Source organism: Vipera ursinii (assembly GCF_947247035.1).
Source record: "Vipera ursinii genome assembly, chromosome: 1".
In the NCBI taxonomy this organism is placed as follows: domain Eukaryota; kingdom Metazoa; phylum Chordata; class Lepidosauria; order Squamata; family Viperidae; genus Vipera; species Vipera ursinii.
Genome location: NC_139512.1, coordinates 344771557 through 344797897, shown reverse-complemented (window position 1 = coordinate 344797897; position 26341 = coordinate 344771557). Strand labels below are relative to the sequence as shown.

The following is a 26341-nucleotide window of genomic DNA, read 5'->3' as shown; positions in this document are numbered from 1 at the left end:
TAACTTTCGTCCGGTCTCCAACCTTCGCTTCCTTGCGAAGGTTGTCGAGAGTGTGGTGGCGCATCAGCTCCCTCTGGTCCTGGATGAAGCGGATTATCTAGACCCGTACCAATCGGGCTTCAGGCCTGGGTACAGCACGGAGACGGCATTGGTCGTGCTGGTGAATGATCTCTGGAGGGCTCGGGACAGAGGATACTCCTCTGTTCTAGTCCTATTAGACCTCTCAGCGGCTTTCGATACCATCGACCATGGTATCTTGCTGCGGCGTCTCAGGGGATTGGGAGTGGGAGGCACGGTTCTTCAGTGGTTCTCCTCCTATCTCCTGGGACGTTCGCAGTCGGTGTTGACGGGGGGGCAGAGGTCGACCGCGAGGCCTCTCGCTTGTGGAGTCCCTCAGGGGTCGGTCCTCTCGCCCCTTCTGTTCAACATCTATATGAAACCGCTGGGTGAGATCATTCGTGGTTTTGGAGTTGGGTATCATCAGTATGCTGATGATACCCAACTTTTTATTTCGACCCCAAACCACCCCAGTGATGCCCTCGACATGATGTCCCGGTGCCTGGAGGCGGTCCGGGTCTGGATGGGGAGGAACAGGCTTCGTCTCAACCCCGACAAGACGGAGTGGCTGTGCGTACCGGCATCCCGGGATATTCAGGATATTCCACCCCTCATTATGGGGGGTGAGTCATTACCTCCTGTAGATAGGGCTCGCAACTTGGGAGTCCTCCTAGATTCACAGCTCTCTTTAGAAGACCATATTGTAGCTGTAACTAGGGGGGTGTTCGCCCAGGTTCGCCTGGTGCGCCAGTTGCGGCCCTATCTAGACCGGGATGCCTTGCGCACGGTCACTCATGCGCTCGTGACCTCTCGTCTTGATTACTGCAACGCTCTCTACATGGGGCTACCCTTGAAGACCACTCGGAGGCTCCAGCTGGCACAGAATGCAGCCGCGAGAGTTGTGTCGGGGGTCTCCCGATACTCCCGTGTTACACCTTTGCTCCGCGAGCTGCATTGGTTGCCAGTTGTCTTCCGGGTGAGGTTCAAGGTGTTGGTAATGACCTACAAAGCCCTCCATGGCATGGGTCCAGAATACCTTGGGGAGCACCTGCAGCCGGCGTCAACTTCCCTCCGCCCAGTACGCTCCCACAGAGAGGGCCTCCTCAGGGTGCCGCCGGTCAAAGAATGCCGACTGGTGGCCCCCAGGGGGAGAGCGTTCTCTGTGGGCGCACCGGACTTATGGAATCATCTTCCGGTAGAGCTCCGGATGGCGCCCGACCTCCGCTCCTTCCGGCGCGACCTTAAAACCCATCTTTTTAAGGAAGCGGGCCTGGCCTGATGGGACGGGGTGGGTTTTGTTATTATGACGTTAATTTTAAATCTGTACTATGGGCATTGTTTAATCATGTTTTAATTAATTTTAACTTTTGTATCTGTCTTTTATGTATTGCCCTGTTAACCGCCCTGAGTCTCTTGAGAGAAGGGCGGTATATAAATTAAATAAATAAATAAATAAATAAATAAATAAATAAGATATAAAGAAGAGGCTTCCAATATTCTTCACCACAGTTAATAGTACAAATATATTTTAATCTCTCTAAAGTTACACGTTACTCTTTTTTCTATGATCTATCCCAGGGGCCCCCAATCCCTGGTCCGTAGACCAGTACCGGGCCATGGCATGCCAGCAACCGGTCTTCACAAACAAGCAAAGCCCCATCCGCGGGATCCAGGCAGCACACAAAACCACGCTAAGATGGGATTTGAATTCACAATCTCCTGCTTTCCAGCCTGACGCCACCAGACCCAATTGGCTCTCAGACGCAACATTAAAAAGAGTTTATTACTATCAAAAGCCTGGACAAAATGCCCAGTTTATAAATTTGCACTTCCTGTACTTACGCAGGCAAGGGAAAAAATTGCCTATTCATTTACAAATCTGGTGTTGAGCCCTAACGACTGTGACATAAAGAGGGACGAACAGTTGCTTTCATTTGCAGCTTGTCTTTAATCTAGAAGTGCCGATTTGCTTTTGCTTTAATTACATCGTCCTTGATAGATTGGTCCTGTCTTTATGAAATGACTACATTGCCTATTGGAAGACTGGGGGGAGGGGGGAGGGGGGGAGGGAGAGTCAAGAGACCTGGCAGGCAATTTGGACCCATCTCTTTCCCTAATCTTCTCAACAGCCCAGGATCCTGGGTTCCGGAGAAAAAAGGAGGAACCTGCCCCACTTCACATCGGAGAGAACTGTGTAGAGAGAGTTTCCTCCTTTAAATTTCTGGGAGTCTACCTCTGTGAAGATCTGACCTGGAAAGTTAACACAACTCAGGTGGCTAGAAAGGCCCAACAGAGGCTTCACTTTCTTAGGGTCTTGAGGAAGAACAGGGTAGAACAACGGCTAATGACCCTCTTTTACCGGTCTACCATAGAGAGCGTCCTCTCGTATGGTATTGTGGTTTGGTATGCTGGTCTGACAGCCGCGGATAGGAAAGTATTACAGAGGGTAGTGAGCACAGCACAAGACATTGTGGGCTGTCCCCTGACATCACTGGATGACATCGCCAGGGCTCGCTGCCTTGGAAGAGTGAGGAAGATTCTCAGAGATGACTCACACCCTGGACGGTATCTCTTTACTCTCCTACCATCCGGTAGGAGATATAGGAATATAGCCAGCCGTACCAACAGGCTGAAAAATAGCTTTTATCCGTGGGCTGTTAGGCTTTTAAATGGGACATAATCTTATGCAGAATTGACTTGGGAGGCCGGTGTGTGGTGTAGTGGGTTCACATGGTGTGGTGGGATGGAGGGTTTGTTGTCACTGTGTGTTGGGGGGAGAGAGCACGGGGGGAGGCTCAGCTAATCTCAATGTACACATGTTGTACTTTGACAATAAAGGTTTATTATTTATTATTATTATTCCTCCAAGTCTTCCTTTGCCAGACAAAACAGTGCTTAAAATTCCTCCAGCTCCTCTTGGAATGGCAACACTCCATGACTAACACTTCCCTTCTGCCTGACAGATTCCTGCACGGGTGTCAAGCGATGCAAATCATCACTCCAAAGCCACCAGAGTTGCAGGCTCCAGCATCCATCCAAAGGGGCTTGGAAGAAGCAAGAGTTTCTGTAATGCTGGAATGGCAAGCAAAAGTCTTTGGGAGTTGGCAGAGGCACACAGAAGGGACTGGGTGGATGGTGACATCTGTTTCAGATCCTTCCCACTTCGATGTTTCACGTTCTTTGGGAGAAAGAGGTTCTCTACTACCCCTTCCTCTTCCAGCAATCCCGCAAAGTATAAACATTTCAGAAATTAAAAAAAGAAAGAGGCGAGCTAAACTACAGTCCTCATAGCTCTTAACTTACAAACAGTTACTTTAGTGACTATTTAAAGTTATAATGGACTCCCCAAAAACTATTTATGGGCCAGTTTCAAAGTTCCAATTTCCTCCCCCCAGAAGTTCCATTCCTAAGCAAAGACGGTTATTATGAGTCGCGCCCAATTTTATGCCCTTGTTTACCACGATTGATAAATAAATGAAAGCCGCTGCACCACCAAAGGTGAAGCTTTGAAAGATCCTCGTAAACAAAACACAAGTGGAATAAAACAATACCAAACTAAACTGCTCCATCTTTATAATAAATTCCATTCCAAGGAGACAAAGTAAATTGTTCCAGATTTCTGCTGATAACTTCGCAGCTCCATTTTTATTAATTACATCAGAGACTTTTGCAGGAACTCAAGCATTTGGACTATTTTTAATAAGGTTGATCTGACTCAAATGTATTGTTCTGCTGGAACTGAAGATCAAACTCCTAATTTAGCTGGGGATAATTGCCCGTCTGTGGGGTCAGCTCCCAAGAGGAATGGAGAGAGCCTTGCCTCAGAAACCTAATTTTTTAAGAAAAGAAAAAAAAAACAGAGGCAGCAATGCACAGCCCAGCTCTGTATAGCTTCAGGAGCACAAAGACAGGGACACAAAGGAAGTAATTTTATTATTTTAAAAAAATGAGACGCTGGTTCAATTAATATCCTTTTTTTTTGCAGCTGATCCAAGCCATCTTACATGGTAAGATTTACAGAAAGAATGTGAGATTTTGCCAGAAACTCTCACTTTCATTAATATTTCTCATTCTCTGGTGTTGAAGTCTTTTGATTATTGGAATCTATGACTGGGTGCTGTACAAATCATTGTCATACATCAATAAACCACTTCAACCCTTGGGAAAAAAAATTCAGTCTGCTCCTAGGCTGTTCCCTGGGGTGCTACTTAATTCTAAGGTTGCCACAATGACCAAGCCATTTGTTTCATTAAAAAAAGAGAGGTTTTTATTCTTATTTGGTGTTTTTGCTGGACAGACATGCCTCTGAAAGTCCATCAAAGTTTTCAAGGTTGGGCTAACTGACCTCTTTTCTGCTTCCCCAGGGAACATCTTCTAATCCCAGCTGGTGAAAATCAACAGCAAAATGTCTCCATTTTAAGACTAGAAACACAATGAAATAGAGAACAAATTCCAAAAATAGAAAAGCTGTTTAAAGAACAAACAAGGGGGGGGGGAAGGGAACCAATCCTCAAAAATGTTGGTCTAAAAGATGAAAGCTTCCTAAAATCAAATTAATAAATACTTAGTTCTAACCAATTTTAATTAGAGAATCACGGTCTCCCGCTTTCTAGCCTGGTGTCTTAACCACTAGACCAAACTGGCCCTCTTATATAAATCAGATAGACAGACAGACAGACAGGCAGGCAGGCAGGCAGACTAGACAGACAGACTAGACAGTCAGACTACATACATAGACAGACAGATGATGGATGGAAAAGAGAGAAAAAGAAAGAAAGAAAGAAAGAAAGGAAAGAAAGAAAGAAAGAAAGAAAGAAAGAAAGAAAGAAAGAAAGAAAGAAAGAAAGAAAGAAAGATCTAAATGAGAAGGAATAATTTATATTGTTCTAAGCAATCTGTTCCAACCTAATTCCTCCTAATATACTTCCTTTCTTTGCATTTCAATCAATTGGTCCTTATCCAGCCCTTAAACAGATCTGCTCCTCTGGTATATGACATTCGTTAACAATCAAACCACCCTTTCCTCTTCTCTTTTGCAAGCTAACCCTGTCCAGCATCTTTAAGCCCTCCACATGGTGGGGCAAATTTCCCTGGCCCTTGGTTAACCCAGCTGCTCTTCTCCAAATCATTTCCACCTTCTCCATGGCCTAAAGTTGCTGCCTAGAGTGGACACGTTATTCCAAGGGCAACCTAATCAGTGCAATAGAGACTATAGTGGACTGAGATAATATCCTTTGATAATGAAAGCCTAGACTGCATGGGCTTCTTTTAGCTACTTCATCCCACATTTTCTCCTGTTTGGCTCTTGGCCCTCTGGTATTCCTATAACTTCTTCACATTGCTCAGCTGGTCTCCCCAGTTCTAGAAACTGCAATAATATGGCTTCTTTCCCCCTTTCTGGTGTTTTCCCCCATCCTCCACATTTCTGGCAATTTGGTTCAATAGATCTAAGAGCGCCAAGATGAGAAGACTAGTCTATAAATGCAAGTAGTCTTCAACTTACAACAATTCCTTTAGTGACCGTGCAAAGTTACAAGGGCATTGAAACAAGCGACGTACGGCCAGTTCTTGCACTCAAAGGATTCCCCACAGTCACATGATCAAAATTCAGACACTTGGCAACTGGCATTGATGTATTATGGACTGCAGTCTCCCAGAGTTGTGTCATGGACATTTGTGACCTTCCCAGCCAGCTTTTGACAAACAAAGTCAGGGGAAGCTGGATTCCCTTAACGGCCTTTTCACCACTGCAGCGATCCGCTTAATAACCATGACACAAAAGATCATAAAATTGGACATGGCTCATTTAACAACTGCCTTGCTCAGTGACAGAAATTTGGGTCCCAATTATGGTTGTAAGTCAAACACCACTCTCATATGTTTTCTACCCAATTCAGGATATTAATTCTTCGCTCTTGTGACAAGACACATTGTAACCGATAAAAATCAATTGTTTCCTAGCCCTTAAAGATACATCAAGATACCAGCATTCGAAGAGATGATGAGTCAGAATCTCACAACAGCCCAATTCCCAGTTGCAAGTGATAGAATTACAACTAAGCTAAATCTGTTCTATTTTCCCAGGCATTTCATCCCAGTGTTTATTTTCATGTTTAAACTGACAATAAGCTTGTTGGGGTGTTGTCTGTTTCTCTGTTTCCTTATTTGTGTTGTAGTATTAGCCATTGTGGCATATCGTTTGAAATCTTTTATCTTCTCTTACAGATTCTGTGGGTTAAAAACAACTGGCCTGAATTGTTCCAAAGAAACAAGCAAACAAGCCATGAAGAGCTTGTTATGACGAGTAAATCATATTCTTTTGTCTGCAATACACTCTGCAGCTCTTTGGAAAGCAAAAGAACTATAGCTGTTGCAAACTGAGAAACCAATTTACAGAACAAAAATATCAATCAGTTTGGAACAATGCGTTGATCACAAGAAAGGAAAAATATGGTCCCATCTGAATCTTCAAAAATCCTTTTATCTTTAAACATTAACTCATCAATTCTGGAAGCATTTTCTTACTGATAATAGTTAGACCCCAAATTCTCACTGTCTTTTTTTTTAGACAAAGAAAGTTACCCTATAGCTGGGAGACAAGTGCCTTAAGTTCAAAAACAGTTAAGTGGGAATGCCAAACTTCAAAAGCATTCAGAGTTTCTAAAAAGGATGATTCAAGAAACACTGCATTCTTAAACTACAGCTGTCCTGTGGTCATGCTGGCTTGACTCCAAGCAGTTCAAGAAAATCCAAACCAGTCTGAGCGAGGATACTTTGGCAACAACTTGCAATGCTGGAATCTGGACTGCAGGATACCAATAACTTTTCATCCTATAGGCAAGTCTTAATGTATGTGTCTTTGTCTCTCTCTCTCTCTCTCTCTGTGGGTGTGTCTGTCTGAATGTCCTTCAAAGAAGTGCTGCCTCTTGGTGATTAGCAATAGCAATAGCACCAGGGTGCATTTGATTTAAATCAAGTTGATTTAAATCACGATTTAAATCATGGTTTAAATCACTAGTCAAAAGGCTTGATTTAAATCAACTCAATTTAAATCATAATTGTTAAAGAGCAACTGTCATCTCTGTCCCACAGCGACTCCTCCTCTGACCAGCCGTTGACTCACCGACAGTCCCATTCACTTTAATGGGACGCCTGGTGATGTGGCAGTGACAGAACAAGGTGAGGGACGTGGCAGGCAGCAGATGAATGGATGCCCGCTAACAGGTGCTGCCATGATGGATCTGAAATGACAGGTGTTCTTTAAATGTAGGGGACTCATTCTTGCTGGTAGTTAGAATCTGTAATATTATTATTTGCAAACAAAATGAAGGTTTCCTATTTAGAATAATAAGCTGTCAGGTTAGTAAAACAGCAACATCACAACCAATTTTTGGTTAATAGGTTAATCACACATAGCTGGAAAACTACTCAAATTCTTTTATTTAACTAAAACACTTAGAGCCTGGCACAGGTGCATTTCTCTATGAACAACCATACAGTTTGTAGTGTACATAGATTTGCAAAACAATGGGATAAAGGAATATTCCTGAACTTTAATGATTTATCTCATGGTTACTGTGAAATTGTGTGAATGCATCAACGCAGTGCATGTTATCTCAGCTTGCAGAGCTTGGATTCACTGAATGAGTTTACCAAAAATGTAAATATTGCAGAATATACAGCCTCATGCTACATAACTAAGCTCCATTTCATGCTGAATAAACTAAATTATTAATGTATCTTCAATAGAAAACTATATTTAGATAGATTTTTACTCCAAAAGCATTTTATTAAAATAAATTTGAAAAAAATAAAAAAATCTGATTTAAATAAAAAAAAATCCAATTTAAATTTAAAAAAATCCATTTTTAAAAAGAAAATTAAAAAATCATTATTACCCACCCTGAATAGCACTTAGATTTACATACCACTCCATAGTGCTTTACAGAACTCTCTGGTCAGTTTACAGAGTCAGCCTATTGCCCCCAACAATCTGGATCCTCATTTTACTGACTTCAGAAGGATGGAAGGCTCAGTCAACTTCAAGGCAGTCAGGATCGAACCTCTAGCAGTGAGCAGAGTTAGCCTACAATGCTGCATTCTAACTATTGTGCCACCACGGCTAAGTGGTTACCTGGACTAGTCATAGCAGGTTTTTTGACAAGCTTTTTTGGAAATGATTTGCCATTGTCTTCTCCCTAGGCACTGAAAGACAGTGACTGGCCCAAGCTGGCTTCATATCCAAGGGAGGACTAGAACTCAAGGTCATCCAGTTTTTAGCCTGGTGCCTTTAGTATTACACCAAACAGGCTCTCCATATCTATGTCGTTTGTTGTTATATACACTTTTATATGTATGTTTTCATAGATTTTCATGGGTATAGGTATGTAGGTCTTGGCGTATTCGGGTCTTTTCCCGTGTAGGATTGGGGGTGTCTTGGCGACGTTTCGACGAGGTTCCACTCGTCATCTTCAGGCTGGTGTCTTCGGTTTCGTGCTTGTGTGAGTAAAGTGTGATCGGAGCTGCAGTCTCTCTATAAATACTAGTGGGGATGTGTGGGGTGCTGGCTTTGTTGCTGTAAGCGGATTGGTTGGCTGTGATGTTACATCATGATTGGTTGATGGGGTTATTGTTAGGGGATTAGTTGGCTGATTTGTAACATCCTGTGTGGCTGAGGTGCTGGCTGTGTGCTCGTTAGTCCTTTGTGTTGTAATGACCCGGGTAATGGGCTGTGTGATGACATCCTGAGCTCTATTGTAGTGATTTCCTGAGTTCTGTGTTGAAATATCCTGGGTGGTTTGCTGTGTTGTGATATGTATATAAGTACATAAAAAGTAGGCAGACACACACGTATTTACACAAAGCTAAATTTATATATACAAAGCGAAAGCACGAAAATGCACAGACGTGCACATGTATAAGCCTTTAGAGGAAGAAATTGAGGACTATGTATCTATCATAAACACACAAAAAAATTGTAAAAGCCTCCCTCTACCTGAGAAAATAAAGAGAATGGAAAAGGAATTTAATCTGCATAACGTACATTAATAGCCACTCAAAATGAGGAATAAGCACTAGAATTTCAATAGACACACAACACATTTGGTATCACAATAGCAAGGCAGATGGCAATTAAGCAATCTGCAGCTTGTTTTGATACAAGGCTTAATTTCAGTTGATGTGGATTGGTGGACTACTTCAAACTCTTTGCTCTTCCCCCCCCCCCAACTAGCCAGGATTGTCTTTTGAAGAGTAAGACATCCTTCTCTAAGAGAAGCACAGGTTTTGGAAACAAGTAAAGATGGAGATACTGAAGCCTTGTGGGAAAAATGTTCATGTAATAGCATAAAAATCTAAAATGTTTGTAAGAGTTGTCCCACCTTCTCATCCAATCAGAACTGAAGAAGCTTCCTGGATGAGAAGAAAAATGCGTTCAAGGAAAAATAAAGACCAGTTGCCTTTAGACCTGGATGACTGAGAATCTCCATAGTTGTCTTTAAGAGATCCTCAAAAAGTGACAAAATAATGTAGGTTGTCAAAAATGTAGAGCCGTAAGTCAACTTTCAAGGCCCAATCACCTCCTTGTAGTTCAAATACTGTGCAGGTAATCCTTGGCTTACAACCAGTTGTTTAACAACCAAAATTATGACACCCCCCATACACACACACACACAGACAAAAGTTACTTACAACCAATTTTTGAAATTACACCGACGCACACACCCACATCCACACTTATACCTGTGGTGCTCATGTGATTTTTTTATTTTATTTTTTTTAAATTCCATTTATATCCCGCCCTTCTCCGAAGACTCAGGGCGGCTTACAAGCTTAGCAGTAGCCTTCATTCTATGTATATGCCTGCTTATTAGGGCTTTCACACACACCCCAAGCGGCATTATTGCAAAGTCAGCTTAATTGCCCCCAACAATCTGGGTCCTCATTTTACCTACCTGGGAAGGATGGAAGGCTGAGTCAACCTTGAGCCTGGTGGGATGCGAAGCTGCACTAATTGCAGGCAGCTGGTGTTACTTAAGGAGGCATTAGCCCACTGCTCCACCAAGGCTCTTTTATTGAATTTTGAAACTTGGCAACTAGCTCACCTGTATGGCCATTTGCAGTGTCTTGCACTCGAGTGAACTTAATTTGCAGCATTGAGGATTTCCAGTGTTTACTTCCAATTTCCAGGAAAAAAAAATCCATTGGAGAAAATTGATTTGCTTAATGATCAAGTTCTTTGTTTAACAACATGGTGTTTCTTAGCAACTGTCACTATAAATGTCCAAAAAAAAATTGGGATGTCTTGATGTATGACCTCAATGACTTAAAACTGTAATTCTGGACTCAATTACAGTTGCAAATTGAGGAATTACCTGTAGTTTTTAATCATCCATTAATCAGCAGAACAACCTGCCTCCAGAAGGTGTGGGTGGTCCAACACTGGAGACATTTAAAAAGAGACTGGACAGCCATTTGTCTGAAATGGTGTAGGGTTTCCTGTTTGAGCAAGAGGTTGGACTAGAAGACCTCCAAGGTCTCTTTCAACTCAGCATTCTCCTCTGTTCTTTTGACTACAACCACTTTATCCTTTGATACCCTTTGATTACCCTGTGGAACTATGACTTAGAAAACACCATTAATAAGCTTACATCAACCTTCCTCCTGTAGCAAGGGAGAAGTGAATCTGTAGCCTCAGCTCCTCCAAGGAGCAATCTGTCCTTCCAGACTTCTAAAAATATTTCCCTTTCTTCTCTCTATCAACTCACAACGGGGCAACCACATTTTCTAAACTTTCAGCTGCTCACACACCCAGCCTGCCATACAGGTCAGCTGTGTTAGAGGATGAAATGAAGCTGAAACACCCTGCCTTAGAAAAACTGCTTCTGTGGGGAAAAAACGCCAGAAATTTCAGTCTGTCTGCTGATGGCATCCAATCACCATCTCAGAATAAGAAAAAATGAAATTGCAAAAAATGGTCTATTTCCACAACGGAACACATCAGGAATGTATCTGGCTTGCCTTATTTTATTTATTCATGTGCATTAATCTGTTGGTTTTCACCCCAAGGATCACTACAGATGAGATGCTATTTAATATATGCAACTCCTTTTTATACATCTGAGAGTGGGGTTGTGAACTCCAGCAATTCCATCAAGTTGCATGGCTTTTTTAAAAAAACTGTAATCCTATTCACACCACCTTACTAGGCATTGGTATGAGTAGTCTGGTCTGGTTGGAAGAAGGCGGGGTGTGTGGAAGAAGCTGCAGGTCAAAATTACCCAGTAAACATAGTGGGCCCTTCTGGCTTAGGGGAGTGAGAAAGAGCCAGTTTGGTCTAGTGCACAGGTAGGCAACCTTGGCTCTTTTATGACTTGAAGTCCACGAGTTGAGCTATGCTGGCTCAGGAATTCTGGGAGTTGAAGTCCACGAGTCATGAAAAAGCCAAGGTTGCCTATCCTTGGTCTAGTGGTTAAGGCAATAGAACAGAAAACAGAAGATTGTGAGTTCTAGTCCCACCTCAAGCATGAAAGCTGACTGCATGACTTTTGGTCAATTGCCAGGAGACTGGGAGTTCTAGTCCCACCTTAGGCATAAAAGCCAGCTGGGTGACTTTGGGCCAGTCACTCTCTCTCAACCCAACCCACATCAAAGGGTTGTTGTGGGGAACATAGGAGGAAGAATGTGTATCTTCTGTGTTCACCACCTTGATTTATTTATAAAAATAATAAAGGGATAGATAGATAGATAGATAGATAGATAGATAGATAGATAGATAGATAGATAGATAGACAGACAGACAGACAGACAGATAATGGTTATTGTATTTTATGATATGATCATGACTTGTTGCTTGTATCAATACTGAGAGGTTATGCACTGGAGACAAATTTCTTGGGTGTCCAATCACACCTGGCTAATAAAGAATTCTATTCTATATTGTATATTCTATTCCATCCCATATAAAGAGATGGAAAGATAGATAGACAGACAGACAGATATATAGAAAGAGAGAGAGACATACAGACCATTATTGAACTCTTAAGAGCTCACAATGGCATTGTCTATGAAAGGAGGAGAAAGTGAAGGATGATCATGATGATGATGATGAAGATGATGATGACAATATACATTTATCAAGTAGCTCACCAGACCCATTGACCTCTCCAAAAGAAAATCACATAAAACTAAGCCACCACATAAAATTACTGCCGAACATTTAAAGACCTGAAGAACATGTTATAAAGCCCACAAGTGTTCTGCACTTGACTGAAAAAGGACCAGCTGTAGCACTTATGAAATGACCTTTGTTTCTGTCTGTCAGCATTAGCTTAACTGTTTGCAAATTGGAAAGAGAGAGAGAGGGAGGGAGGGAGGGAGGGAGGGAGAGAGAGAGAGAGAGAGAGAGAGAGAGAGAGAGAGAGAGAGAGAGAGAGAGAGGTCATTAGCTTTCTCCTCCTTCTCCAGCAGCCTGAGATCACTTTTCTTCCTGCTCCATTCAGAGCACAGAAGAGCTGCACGCAACATCTGGCAGGATCACATGAAAATGTAATTGAACAACTGCTTACAATTATAATCACTCAGTGGGGGGAATGATATTAGACAGATCTGGAATGCAAGCAAGAAAGCCTCCTGTACATTTGTTTGTGTGTTAGGAGAATGTGTTGTGTTTCCTCAGGGAGAACATTTAGCCAAAGCACTGGACCAGTTTGCATTTTCACAACTGACACCCAATGGGACGAATTCTCTGCTACATTTACTGGGGCAGTAAAATATGAGCATCACATATTGGATCCATCAGCAGAATTCCAAAGCACAGTGCTCTGATCTACACCATTTGGATCAATAGAGACATCTTCCAATCTGGGATCTTCTACTGCAGATAAGTGGCTTCCAACGTTTTGGACACCAAGGACCGTGAAAAGAGATTTTCTCACAGGCCAGCGGGGGGCATGCTTTCTCATGCTGCCTGCATCCAGCAGATGAGACTTGGTATGTTTGTGCAGCCCGGGTTCTGGCATGCTGGGGACTGTTGCCAGTCCACAGACCAGGGGTTGGGGACCCCTGCTCTAGACCTGTTAGCTAAGGCACTGAAGCCCAAACAGTTGGAGGCTACTGGTAGTTAACATGAGGGGCATATCCAGCTTTTGAGTCTGTTCCAACCAACTGCAGCATGGTTTTCTGGTATTTCACGATGGTGATGCTTGAAAAACCATAGGTTTCAGATATTTCTAAATCACTAAGAAAATCTCAAAAGCTCTCCTCCTCAAAAGCAAGGAGAAGAAATCCAGGCTCTGTCCAAATGCACAAGATGGTCCCCTCATTTATTGTGAGTCATGCCACATTCCAAATAGAAGTAGCAACAGCACTTAGACTTATATACCGCTTCATAGTGTTTTACAGGACTTTCTAAGCAGTTTACAGAGTCAGCATATTGCTCCCAACAATCTGGGTCCTCATATTACCGACCTCGGAAGGATGGAAGGCTGAGTCAACCTTGAGCCAGTGAGAATCAAATTCTTGGCAGTGAGCAGTGAGTTAGCCTGCAATACTGCATTCTAACCAACGTGCCACCACAGCTCTTATGTTTAGTCACCCTAATCACCAAAAGCTGGTCCATTATTACAGTAGAGCAGAGTTATTCAATTTTAGCGACTTGAAGATGTGTGGCCTTCAACTCCCAGAATTCCCCATCCAGCAAGCTGGGGGATTTTAGAAGTTGAAGTTTACACCTCTTGAAGTAACCAAGGTTGAGAAACACTGCTCTGGAGCTCTGCTCTCTCTCCTTCCAATGTCTCTATGATGTCTACTACAATGTCTCTACGACACAGAAGGTTTCTGCGATTGGAGTACAGCCATCTGCAGGAAAATAGGACTACAGTCTTTACAGAACTGGCCCGGGGTTCTCTTTTCTCCTCTCTTGCAGCCAATTACAATCACACATATTGACAGAACACCAGTTAATTTAATGAATACTAAGTGAAAATTGTACTTGGAAAGCAGTATGCCCAAAAGTGAGTATCTGCATACTCCCAAGCATGGGACATGTGCCAGGTGTTTCTCTAAGAAGTGCTTTAAACAATGCTTTCATTAAATAAGGACATATTTGCACAGGATAGGATGTAAGTTCCAGAGATCTCTTTGGAAGCTCGCTAGATTCAATATGAATTTTAGAAAAAGAGACTAAAGTCTAAGAAACAGCAGGACGAACAATGCTGGTGGTTCCTTTAAAAAAAAAAACCAAATTTCCCCCTTAGTTATTTATAAAAGTAAAATGACAGGAAGATGGTGAGGGAGAGGGAGGGAGGGAGAGAAAGAGAGCACAGGTTTCCAAAGGAGCATTGCAGAAAATTCTGGGCAACAATGTATGGATGCTTACATTTCTTTCCAGTCATTGGGGACACCAATTTGGTGTGGCAGTTAAAGCCCTGAGCTAGAAAGATGGAGACTGAGTTCTAATCCTGCATAAAATCAGCTGGGTGATCTTGGGCTGGTCTCCCTCTCAGCTCGAAGGATAAGGCAATGCAGACCATTTTTGAAAACTGTTGCCAAGAAAATTTCAGGGACTGGTCCAAAGCAGATGCTAGGAGTCAAGGTTGACTTGAAGGCACACAGAAACACACACACACAAAAAAAAAAAATCTTTGGGAGATGGAGAACTATTTCTAGCACTAGATTATTTCTCTTTGTGTGATACAGGTAGTCCTCGACTGAGTCCAAAATTTTCGTTATCAAGACAAGGCAGTTGTTAAGTGAGCTGTGCTTCATTTTATGAACTTTTTGGCCACACTTAAGTGAATCACTGCAGTTGTTAAGCGAATCATGCAGATATTATGCGAATCCCGTTTCTCCCATTGACTTTGCTTGTCAGAAGCTGGCTGGAAAGGTTACTAAGGGTGATCACATGACCCCAGGATAGTGCAGCCGTCATAAATAGATGCCAGTTGCCAAAAGTCTGAATTTTGATCATGTAGCAGTGGGGATGCTGTGATGGTCATGTGAAAATCTGTCATAAGTCATTTTTTGGTGGGGTTCTTGTAACTTTAAAGGGTCAATAAACAAATGATTGTAAGTCAAGAACTACTGGTATTTAGGATTTGAGCCCCACTTGCTCATCAACTTAATAGTCAGGCTACCCAACATTGATATAAATTCCATTCTTGAACAGAAGCAGCTCTCAAACGTCTCTAGATCTAAATGTATCTGTCAGAGCTGCCATCATATGCTTCAGCTTCTCCTTGTTAGCTACCAGCCTGCCATGAACTTTGGGGGGAAGAGGGAGCTGTTGGGAGGGAGAAAAACTGACTACTCATTGTACCTTCGTCTCACCAGCCCAAGGCCAAAGCCATGGGAATGGAATGCAATGGCTCAGCATCATTTTTATAGAATAACAGAGTTGGAAGGGACCTTACAGGTCATCTACTCCAACCCCCTGCTTAAGCAGGTGACTCTATACCATTTCTGACAGATGGCTGTCCAGTCGCTTCTTGAAAGCTTCCAGTGATGAAGCATCCACAACATCTGAAGGCAAACTGTTCCATTGGTTGATTGTTCTCACTGTCAGAAGATTTCTCCTTATTTCTAGGTTGAATCTCTCCTTGATCAGCTTCCATCCATTGTTCCTTGTCTGGCCTTCAGATGCTTTGGAAAATAGGTTGACCACCCACCCACCCCTTTCTTTGTGGCAACCCCTCAATACTGCTATCATGTCACCCCTGGTCCTTCTCTTCAGTAGAATAGCCATGCCCAGTTCCTGCAACTGTTCTTCATATGTTTTAGCCTCCAATCCCCTAATCATCTTTGTTGCTCTTCTCTGCACTCTTTCTAGAGTCTCAACATCTTTTTTATAGCGCAATGACCAAACCTGGATGCAGTATTCTAGGTGTGGTCTTACTAAGGCTTTATAGAGTGGTATTAGTACCTCATGTGATCTTGATTGAATCCCTCTGTTAGTGCAATTTAGGATTACATTGGCTTTTTTGGATACCACCGCACACTGCTGGCTCATATTTAATTGATTGTCTACTAAGACTCCAAGATGAGACTATTCCCAAAACAATTTATTCAGATTTAATTGGACAATGGGTGATCTGCAAGGGGAAGAATGAAGCAGAAGAAAAGTTAACTGGAGAATTTTGGCAAGCCAATCTCATTCCTGGCTTTGCTTTACTATAATACACTTGGCTTTTAGTAAAAGTATATGTTTCACCACAAATGGAGTCAAGGGTCTTTCTTTGCTAAGGGACCAAGTTGGGACAGGTGTGACAGTACTTTCAAGGGCCCCCTCTTATGAATAATTGCTTTCTCCTCTAGAAGATGATTGCCTACATTGTGCACTGTTTCTGTCATATCTTAAAAAGCAAATACATTCAGAATGGTTCAAAGACTGGGCCATCAGATGCAAAGAAGTTTTATCTTCCAGTGGCGCAAATACATCTGCATGCAACATGCAAAAAAGTACAACTGTGATAATTACACTAAAGCTTTCATGGCTGCAGAACTATTTCACAGACCAAGCATTGTTGTTAATAAATGATTAACATCCAGACATGGTTAAGTCAATTAAAATATGTGGTGGATATGTTCCAAATATTCTTTAGACGGTGCACTTTACGACAGGATTTTTTTAAGGCTCTAAATTTAATGGTCTGGGAGATGGTTGAGATTTAAAGTAGCTTACATCACTTTCTTCAGGAAGCCAACCTTGATCCTCATTCTGCCCTTTGGGGCCTTCTGTCCCAAATTTCCTCTCTAACAATATCATTCCTGGCACAATCTCTTTTCTAGAGTTTGCCAGCTGAGGACAAAATTCTTCCCACTGATGAAGGAAGTTGGTATATAGGTAGATCTCAACTTACAACCATTCATTCAGCCGTTGTCTAAAATTACAATGTTACTGAAAAAAAGTGACTTATAAACAGTCCTTACACTTATGGCCATCACAGAATCCCCACAGTCGTATGAATACAACTGGCATGTATTTACAACGGTTGCAGCCTCCCAAGGTCATGCGATCAACATTTGCAACTTTCCCAGTTGGCTTTCAACAAGCGAACTCAATGGGGCAAGCCAGATTTGCTTAATGACCACTGGGTTAGCTTAAGAACCATTGCAAAAAGATCATAAAATTAGGTAAGACCAACGCGCTTAGCAGTTCCAATCCCAGTTGTGGTTGTCAGTCAAAAACTACCTGCAATGGATTTGCAAAACAATGAATTTACTTGTCTCTTAAAACACTTGTTGCTTGTTTTTATATTCTTTTACCTTCTTGAAACAAGTTTTCAGATCAATATGGGATTCTTTGAAAAGAAGTCCTTTGAAAACAGTTCTTGTACACTTAGCCCTAAGCATCCAATCCCAAAGGATGCTGTTCAAAAAGCAACTGGACTTTCTTGGGGGTTTTTTCTTGAAAACGTTTTGCTTCTCATCCAACAAGCTTCTTCAGTTCTGGCTGAACGGTGGGGAAATGAAGAAGCTTCTTGGATGAGAAGCAAAACATTTTAAAGGGAAAAAGCAAACAAACAAGAAAGTCCAGTTGCTTTTTGAAAAGCACCTTTGGGACAGCCATGACCTGGATGACTGAGAACTTCCATAGAAACTAAGCATCCAATATCTCTTCTCAAAGGTAGAACACAGATTGTGCAAACCCGGGCCTTTTGTAATGATGTTGTGACATTGCACACAAATAGGTAAGTCATGTGATTTGTGTCCTTGTGTTGCAGTGCACATTTTGTCATTTGTCCCTCACTCCCAGTGCTTTTAGCTGAGCTTGCAAGCTAAGCTAGGGTTGGCCCCAGTTAGTATTTAGATTTTTTATTTATTTTTATTTTATTTAGATGTGCGAGCACTAAGAAATCCTTGCTCTGAAAAAAACAAAACGAAAAAGCCAGAAAGTAGCTATAATACTCTGTTTTCCCATAAGGTCTATGCTGTTGCTAGGAAAACTGCATAAATGTGTTCAATGAAGTCACCAGGAATTGGACTCAACTTAAAAAAGACTAATATATGCATAAAAGGCACTTCTCTCCGAGAATTTTCTGCCAGTTTTAGAACAGTTCCAGTCTTATGTATTCTAGAGATGAACCAATATATTTCTTGCTGAACTGTGATGTTTTTAAAACTACCATCAGAGTAGCATTTTGCTGGAAATATGACAGCTCTGGAAAACTTATGGGGGTTCAGTTTCCCACAGGCCGCCATTTTTCTCTCATCTCGCATTTTTCTCTCATCTCGCTTACAAATCTCTTAGTTTCAGAATTTCAAACAGGGCTTTCAGAGTAAAAGGTGGCTTGACAGCTTTGCAGTGCTCCTTTATAGAAACCACTCAGATTTTTTTTTCATGCAAACGTACAATTCACAAAGCAACATGAACAAAAAGCTGAGGAGGGTGAGTGGGGAGTGCAACTATTTTTTTCTTTTTGGGGTTGTTTGGGATTTTTTTTGCATGGAATTAAAAATTTATATTTTGGGGTACCCCAGGATTTACAGTAGGTTCAGGCAGGGCAGTTAATTTTGTCAAGCTTTTGTAGTAACAGGTAGTCCTCAACTTACGACCGCAACTGAGCCCAACATTTCTGTTGCTAAGTGAGACAAGTGTTAAGTGAATTTTGCCCTATTTTACGTCCTTTCTTACCACAGTTGTTAAGGGAATCACTGCAATTGTTAAGTTGGTAACATGATGGTTAAGTGAATAAGGCATCTCCATTGACTTTGCTTGGCAGAAAGTCACAAAAGGGGATTGCATGACCCCGGGAGTTGGTTGCCAAGTGTCTGAATTTTGATCATGTGACCGTGGGGATGCTGCAGTGTTCATATCTGTAAAAAATGGTTGTGAGTTTTTTCAGAGCCATTGTAACTTTGAACAGTCACTAAATGAACTGTTGTAAGTCAAGGACTATATGTAATAAGGTTAGGGTTAGAGGAGAAACAGTAAATCAGAGCATGCACAGGCATACCTACATCAGCATCATCTCAAAAAAGTCTTTTTTTATCCCTCTTTTTTCTGGTCCCAGCAGTGGCAATCATATAAGTCACTTTCTTAAGGAATTGATGAAGGTATGACATGGATATTTGCACATACTCCAGATCCAAATAGATGATGATGATGATGATGATGATGATGATGATAATAATAATAATAATAATAATAATAATAATAATAATAATAATAATAATAATAATAATAATAATATAAAAGTTGGAAGGGATCTTGGAAGTCTTCTAGACCAACCTCCTGCCCAAGCAGAAGACACTACACCATTTCGGACAAATGGTTGTCCAATTTCTTAAAAACGTCCAGTGTTGGAGCATTCACTGCTTTTGGAGGCAGGTTGTTCCACTGGTTAATTGTTCGAACAGTCAGGAAATTTCTCCTTAGTTCTAGGTTGCTTCTCTCTTTGATTAGTTTCCATCCATTGCTTTTTGTCCTGCCTTTAGGTACTTTGGAGAATAAGTTGACTCCCTCTTCTTTGGGGCAACACCTGAGATATTGGAACACTGTTATCATGTCCCCCCTCGTCCTTCTCTTCATTAAACTAGACATAGCCAATTCCAGCAGCCGTTCCCTATATGTTTTAGTCTCCAGTACCCTAATCATCTTTGTTGCTCTTCTCTGTACTCTTTCTAGAGTCTCGACATCTTTTTTACATCATGGTGACCAAAACTGGATGCAGTATTCCAAGTGTGGCCTTACTAAGGCATTGTAAAGTGGTATTCACACTTCATGTGATGATATAGATAGTATGAACTGATCCAGCTTATTCTTTAGATGTCAAGTAGCAGTCATGCCCGCTTACTCAAAAGACAGCCCAATTACGTATGTTCAGGCTTTTCCAAGTCAGTGCATTACAGCTTCAGATCTATACAATTTATTCCTCTGAGATGCACAAAACAAGCAACAACAGGATAGCTCTAATTTCAGGAAGCACCTGAAAACTGAAGGATTTTGCCACTATTACTCAAACTGACATTTTTATATCATTTTATATCAAATGCTTTCCTACTTAAACAAGACATCAACCTCAAGCTGAGCTGTCATGTTGGCTTAGTAGGATGTGTGAACTTAGTCATTGTGATTTTTAAAACACGGTTAATGGCTTCCTATTACATGTGAACTGGACAATTATGGCATGTTTAGTATGCTATGATTAAACGCAAATTCTGAGAGAATATCTTGTCTAGTCTTGAAAGGTTATTCTTTGAGGGGGGGAAATGGTGAAGGATGTTTTGAAATGTGTTGAGATAAGTGTTCAGGAAAGTGCAGACTTCTCACCTTTTCATCTCATTATTTTTTCTTGCACTTTTACTGTGGCAAGACTTGAGTTTCTTACATTTAGAAGGCAGTTAAAATAGCCTTAAAATTCCATTCCAGAGCTGCTGCCCCTTGAAGACCAAGAGGTTATTACTTATATTATGACTTCAATACCTGAGATTTACTGTAGCATTGTTTTTAAAAAGAGCATGATCTGGAGTTCTGGTGGTCCTCACTTAATGACCAGTCACTTAATGACTGAAGTTATGATGAACTCCAAAGAAGTAACTTACAATCCGTTCTTGAAGTTACAACTGCCACATTCGCCCTACTTCCCAGCAGAGTAATTTGAATACATTTTGGGTGCTTGGCAGCCGATGTGCACTTATGAGCAATTGCAGTGCCCTCCTGTCTCATGAAGGTAATTTACAACTTTTTTGCCAATTTCCAGTCTTTTTCCTTGGTTTCCAGCAAAATACTCCCATTCGGGAGAATGGATTTGCTTAACAACCATGGTTGTGACTTGCTTTACAATCATCATAAAAACAAATTAAAATCGAGTCAGGTCATGTGGTGACCCACTTAACGACCAAAATGGAAAGTGTGATGGAAAGTCTGGGCTCAATTGTGGTTATTAAGTGAGGACTACCTGTATGCTCCTTTTATTTCTCTAAGAAACAATGTTTTCTTCTTCTCCATCTTACTCGAAAATCATACACACTTTCATCAACCAAGAGAAATTCAGATTTGGGATTGTGTGACTTTGATAGGATGCTTACAGAGATAAGCAAAACAAAGTAGGTTATTGCCCTTGGAATTAAGAGCAAGGAAGGGCTTAGATGAAGACTTTGGAAGTTAAATAAATTCATCACCGCAGATGGAGACTGCAGCCAAGAAATTAAAAGACGCTTGCTCCTGGGGAAGAAATCCATGGCAAATCTAGACAGCATACTAAAAACCAGAGACATCACCCTGCCGACAAAAGTGCGTAGAGTCAAGGCCATGGTTTTCCCAGTTGTGGCTGTGAAAGCTGGACCATAAGAAAGGCTGAGTGCCAAAGAATTGAGGCCTTTGAACTGTGGTGCTGGAGAAGACTCCTGCAAGTCCCTTGGACTGCAAGGCGATCAAACCGGTCAGTCCTAGAGGAGATCAACCCTGACTGCTCTTTAGAAGGCCAGATCCTGAAGCTAAGACTCAAATACTTCGGCCACCTAATGAGAAGGAAGGACTCACTGGAGAAGAGCCTAATGCTGGGAAAGATTGAGGGCAAGAGAAGAAGGGGACGACAGAGAATGAGGTGGCTGGATGGAGTTACTGAAGCAGTAGGCGTGAGCTTAAATGGACTCCAGAAGATGGTAGAGGACAGGAAGGCCTGGAGGAACATTGTCCATAGGGTCACGATGGGTTGGACATGACTTCGCAACTAACAACAAAAAGAAACTTAAGGAAAAAAAGTGCTGAAAAATGAGAACCCAAATCACAAAATAAATAAATGGAATTTAAAGCCATCAGAGAATTAGGTTATATTTTTCAATATTTCAGTAATTATCTTAAGTAACTGAATATAGCATTTTTAAAAACCTAATAATCACATAATCTGAAGCTAGAGAAGTTCCCTGACGATGTGCTTCAGCACAAACCCAAATAAACCTTTGGTCAAGGTGACCAATTCAGATTTGATCCTGCAACTAATCAACACTGCTAAAATCCAAATAATATATAAATAGCAACAGCAATAAACAGCACAATATAAATTGTAACATGAGATTATGAATTTGTCAGCCCTTAGAGGTAACCAGTGGAAGGAACAGACAGTGTAAGGACTAGTGTGATTATATTATAAAGTATAATAACACAATCTTGAAAACCTTTTGAAAGTTCCCCTCTGTCCTATCTCACACCAAACAGAATCAAGGCAAAGTTCTTTGGGGTCTCTTTCTCAAACTCTCCCCTTCCCCAGTACTGAGTAGCTGTTTTCTCCTAACAAATTTTACATTTCTTCATCCAAATTAACCCCATACTCCTCTAGAGTTACAACTATTTCTATCTGAACACTTAACATTAATAAAAAGCCACAATTCAGATAGGATCCAAACCCCTATATTGAATTACAATCCGAAGAGAGTCTTCAAATTAATTTAATTCTATGTCAGATTTACTTTCAAAATACCAAGTTATGGGCCTGGCTAGGATGGGAGACCACCTGGAGATGTTAGACAGGTTTAACTGGGAAATCAGAAAGCATGCTAGAAAAAGGCAGAGGCAAACCACTTGTGTACTATTGCAAAAACGGACACATTTATGAAGTCTACAACAGTTGAGCTCAATCAAAAGAGACTTTACTTGAACAAAACAGATGATCATCCTATTAGTTTGTTGTTGTTGTTTTAAAAAAAGTTAAAAAAGTAGCAAAAGAACTGGGAAATGTAAAAACTCAGGGACAGTTGAATAACTCAGTATATGCAAGGCAAAGATCAATGTCTCCTTACAATGTCTCCTGTCAACTGGTGACTTCAGACTAAACTATCCTTGTCAAAGCTGAAGACACCTGGAGGATGCCTGGCCCTGTACAGGTAGTCCTCGACTTACGACCACAACTGAGCCCAAAATTTCAGTTACTGAGACAGCTGTTAAATGAATTCTACATTTTACAACCTTTCTTGCCACATTTGTTAAGTGAATCACTGCAGCTGTTAAGTTAGTAACCTGGTTGTTAAGTGAATCTGGTTTCCCCTTTTGATTTTGTTCGATAGAAGGTCACAAAATATGATCACATAATCCCAGGACACTACAGTTCAAATGTCATAAATATGAGTCAGTTTCCAAGTGTCTGAATTTTGATCACATGTCTATGGAGATGCTGCAATGGTCATATATGTGAAAAATACGTCCCTTTTTCCACTGTCATTGTAATTTCAAACCGTCACTAAATCGAGGATTACTTGTATTTTAGAACCACACACACACACACCACACATCAACATCCTACATTCCTGGAATATATTTCATCATTGCTACTTCATCTAGGTCACTGTCTGGTTATTTCCAAAGATAGTTTCAAGGCCTGTCTGGAAGTTAACATTCAACAAAGTACTTTTTGGAAGGAGAAAGAATGCCAACCCAAATTCAGTCAGCTTTCCCAAGAAATAGAGAATACCAAATCAAAGCACATAAGCCTCTCTTTTTATTCCATTCAGATATATGAAAACAACTGTTCTCCAATGGTCATCTACTCCACCCTCTCCATTCCTTTTAAAATGACAGGGGAAAAAAAATCAATTCTCCAAATCAATGACCGGCTCAAAAATTTCATTTTCCCCCTCTCTTTCTTTCTTTCTTTCTCAATCTGACCTGGGGGGAGGACATCTTGCATTAACACCTTCACACAAACTGCCTCCAATGTAGCAGGCTAACCTTAGATGACCAATGCAAAAGAGGAGGGTGGGCAGCCCAGAAGCTCAGGATCAAAGTTCTGAAATTGACCAAGAAGGAAAAGAAAAGCTGAAATTGACAAACACTTCAAGGGTAGTTTATAAACAGCTTCCTGGCTAGACTACTAGCTCCGGGAGGGGGGAAGAGAAACGTCCACCTTTGCCCAGCTGGCATTTCTTATCACTGGCATTTCTTATCACGTCACCAAAAAGCCGGTGTGTGTGTCAACATTTCCTCACACCTGATAGCCCGTCCGTCTCCCCCCCCACCTTCCCTCCCCTCCCCCCCCCCGCTAAGAAACTCCGCACTGCAAAAATGCATCTCTAGGTTAAGATCTCGCGTCACCACCCCACCCCCCCGTTCAGCCCAGATCGGGACGCCGAGAAGAAGGAGAAGGAGAGGCTGCCCAATTGTTTCGGGGTGCAAAGTCCTCTGCCTCGCCTCCCCCCCCCCAAGATCTCAGCAGCCACTTTCTATTTTTTGCCGGCCGCCGCGGAATCTCCGTCTTTGGGTAGTCCAGCTGTCAACCCTGCGGACGACCAACCCTTAGAAAGGAGCCTTACACTCGGGGACCGTTCTCCGACCCGCAGCTCTTTCTCTCCAGCTGCCCCCCCCTCCATCCCTCTATCCCCTCTTTCTTTCTCTCTGGCTCCCCGCCTGCTTTAAAAAGGGACAAGAATCCCCTTCTGGATCACGGAGGAGAGTCCAATCGAGCATGGTTCGCACACACCCCCTTTCCAAGTTCCACCAAGCCCCTCCCCTCGGCTTCTCAGGCCCGGGGAATACGGCCCCCGGTTCCTCCTGCCTCCCTCCCCCCCCCTCCCGTAGCAAGCCAAAGCACCACTCCCCAACAGCTGGAGCGAGCGCAGGCGAACCCTATTCGAAAGCCCTTCCCCAGAATCGGCGCATCCGTCAAACTGCAGCCCAAACCAAAATTGACACACTCTCTCTCTCTCTCTCTCTCTCTCTCTCTCTCTCTCTCTCTCTCTCTCTCTCACACACACACACACACACACACACACACACAGAAAGAGAAAGAGAGAGAGACAGACAGACAGACCGACCCAGGGACACAAACACACTCACATGCACACACGTGCGCGCGCGCTCCTACACAAACGCACACCCGCGCGCCCTCGCCGTATCTAGCTCGATCAATATTTGGAGAAAGCGGGGCGGGGAGGTACGGGGGGGGGGGGAGAGGCGGGGGTGCGCGCGCGCGCGTGCCAAGTCTGCATTGTTATCCCAACACAGCCGGGAGGCGCGAGGCTCTTTCCTTTTTCCACGCGCTCAGACGTTACACTCCCCCCCCCTCCTTCCCTTTCCCTTTCGGCTGCCATTCCCCCATCAGCAAACAATGGGACTCCGGCGCACACACCACGCTTCCGACTCCAACCCCCCCCGCGCTCCACTTCTCCGGTTTCCCCCTCTCTCCCCCCCCCCCGGAGCCGCTGGGAGAGAAGCGGTGCGGGGTAAGGAAGAGGGGGGGTGGGAGACCCGGGGAGGGGGGCTCGAAGGGGTCCCTTACCTCTAAGGCTTCCAGAGTGACAAAGCTGGCCAGGGCGAACCCGTCCACGATATCTTCTTCGGGCGAGGAAGACTCCCTCCGCTTCCTCCGGGGGGGCTTCGGTCGGGACGGCGGCTTGCCATTGTTTTCAAGATCCGAGCCGGAGGAAGAAAGGATGGAAGCCGCTCGGGTCCTCCGCGGCTCCCGGGGAGCGCCGGCTCCCAAATCCCCGCCGGGGCCACCTTGTAATAATCCGCGTTTGGATCGCCTTTCCCGATCGCGCTGCGTTCTGGATCGCCGTTTCTTGCGGAAGCCGTTGCAGAGCGCGGATCCGTCCATGGCTCTTTATCCGCGCAACCCCCCCCTCCCGCCCGCCCGCCCTCCACTCCACAACTCCACACTGCCTTATCCCTCCCTTTCTCCCCTGCTCGCTCTCTCTCTCTCTCTCTGCCCCCCCACCCCGATTGCCAACTTCGGTTCTCCCACCCCCCACCCCCGGTGGAAGCGAGAGAGAGAGGGAGGAAGGAGGGAGAGCGGGAGGAAGCGAGAGGGGGAGCGGCGGGAAGGGAGGGAGGGGGGGTTCACAAGACGGGAGACTCCCAAGGAATGTCAGCCTCGGGAAGGGGGGCGCGGAGAACGTCGAGAACGCTCTGAGCAAGCCCAGCAAAGTAATGGCTGTTCGCTGGTCTTCCTTTGCGAAGACTCTCCCGTCTCTCTCGCCTTCCCCCCTCTTCCTCCCCCCCCCACCCGCTGGAAAAAGCAGGCAATAAATTAGAGTAACGGAACGCTCCGATCCGAAGGCAGCGAGACAGTTAGGTGGCTGCCTCTTGATTCCCTTCTCTCTTCCCCCCCCACCCCACCATATACACACACGCACTTACAGGGACACGGCGCCTTTTGAACCCCGTGTTAATCTAGGGGCGGGGGCGCAAGGGGGAGATGGGGTTCAAAACTACTTCTCGCTCACAGCTTTCTTTGCTTCGGGGTTGTCAAATCAAAGGCGTTCCCCCTCCCCTCCCGCTTGTCAATATCACGCAGACACCACAGCGCCTTAAGCAAAGGGAAGTTGCTTCGTTTTGTTGTGTGTGTGTGTGGGG

The 26341-nt window shown here is 43.2% G+C and overlaps 1 protein-coding gene across 1 annotated transcript in view; it reads right to left on the bottom strand.

The window, feature by feature from the left end:
• The window catches only part of LOC310650820 (autism susceptibility gene 2 protein homolog), a gene marked incomplete at both ends in the record, with an annotated part of 430057 nt that extends 404474 nt beyond the window's left edge, over positions 1-25583 (bottom strand). The window contains one exon of the mRNA XM_083379585.1: positions 25266-25583. Coding sequence (XP_083235711.1) covers positions 25266-25583 — 318 coding nt within the window. The remainder of the gene's footprint in view (positions 1-25265) is intronic.
• Positions 25584-26341: the final 758 nt, after the last annotated feature.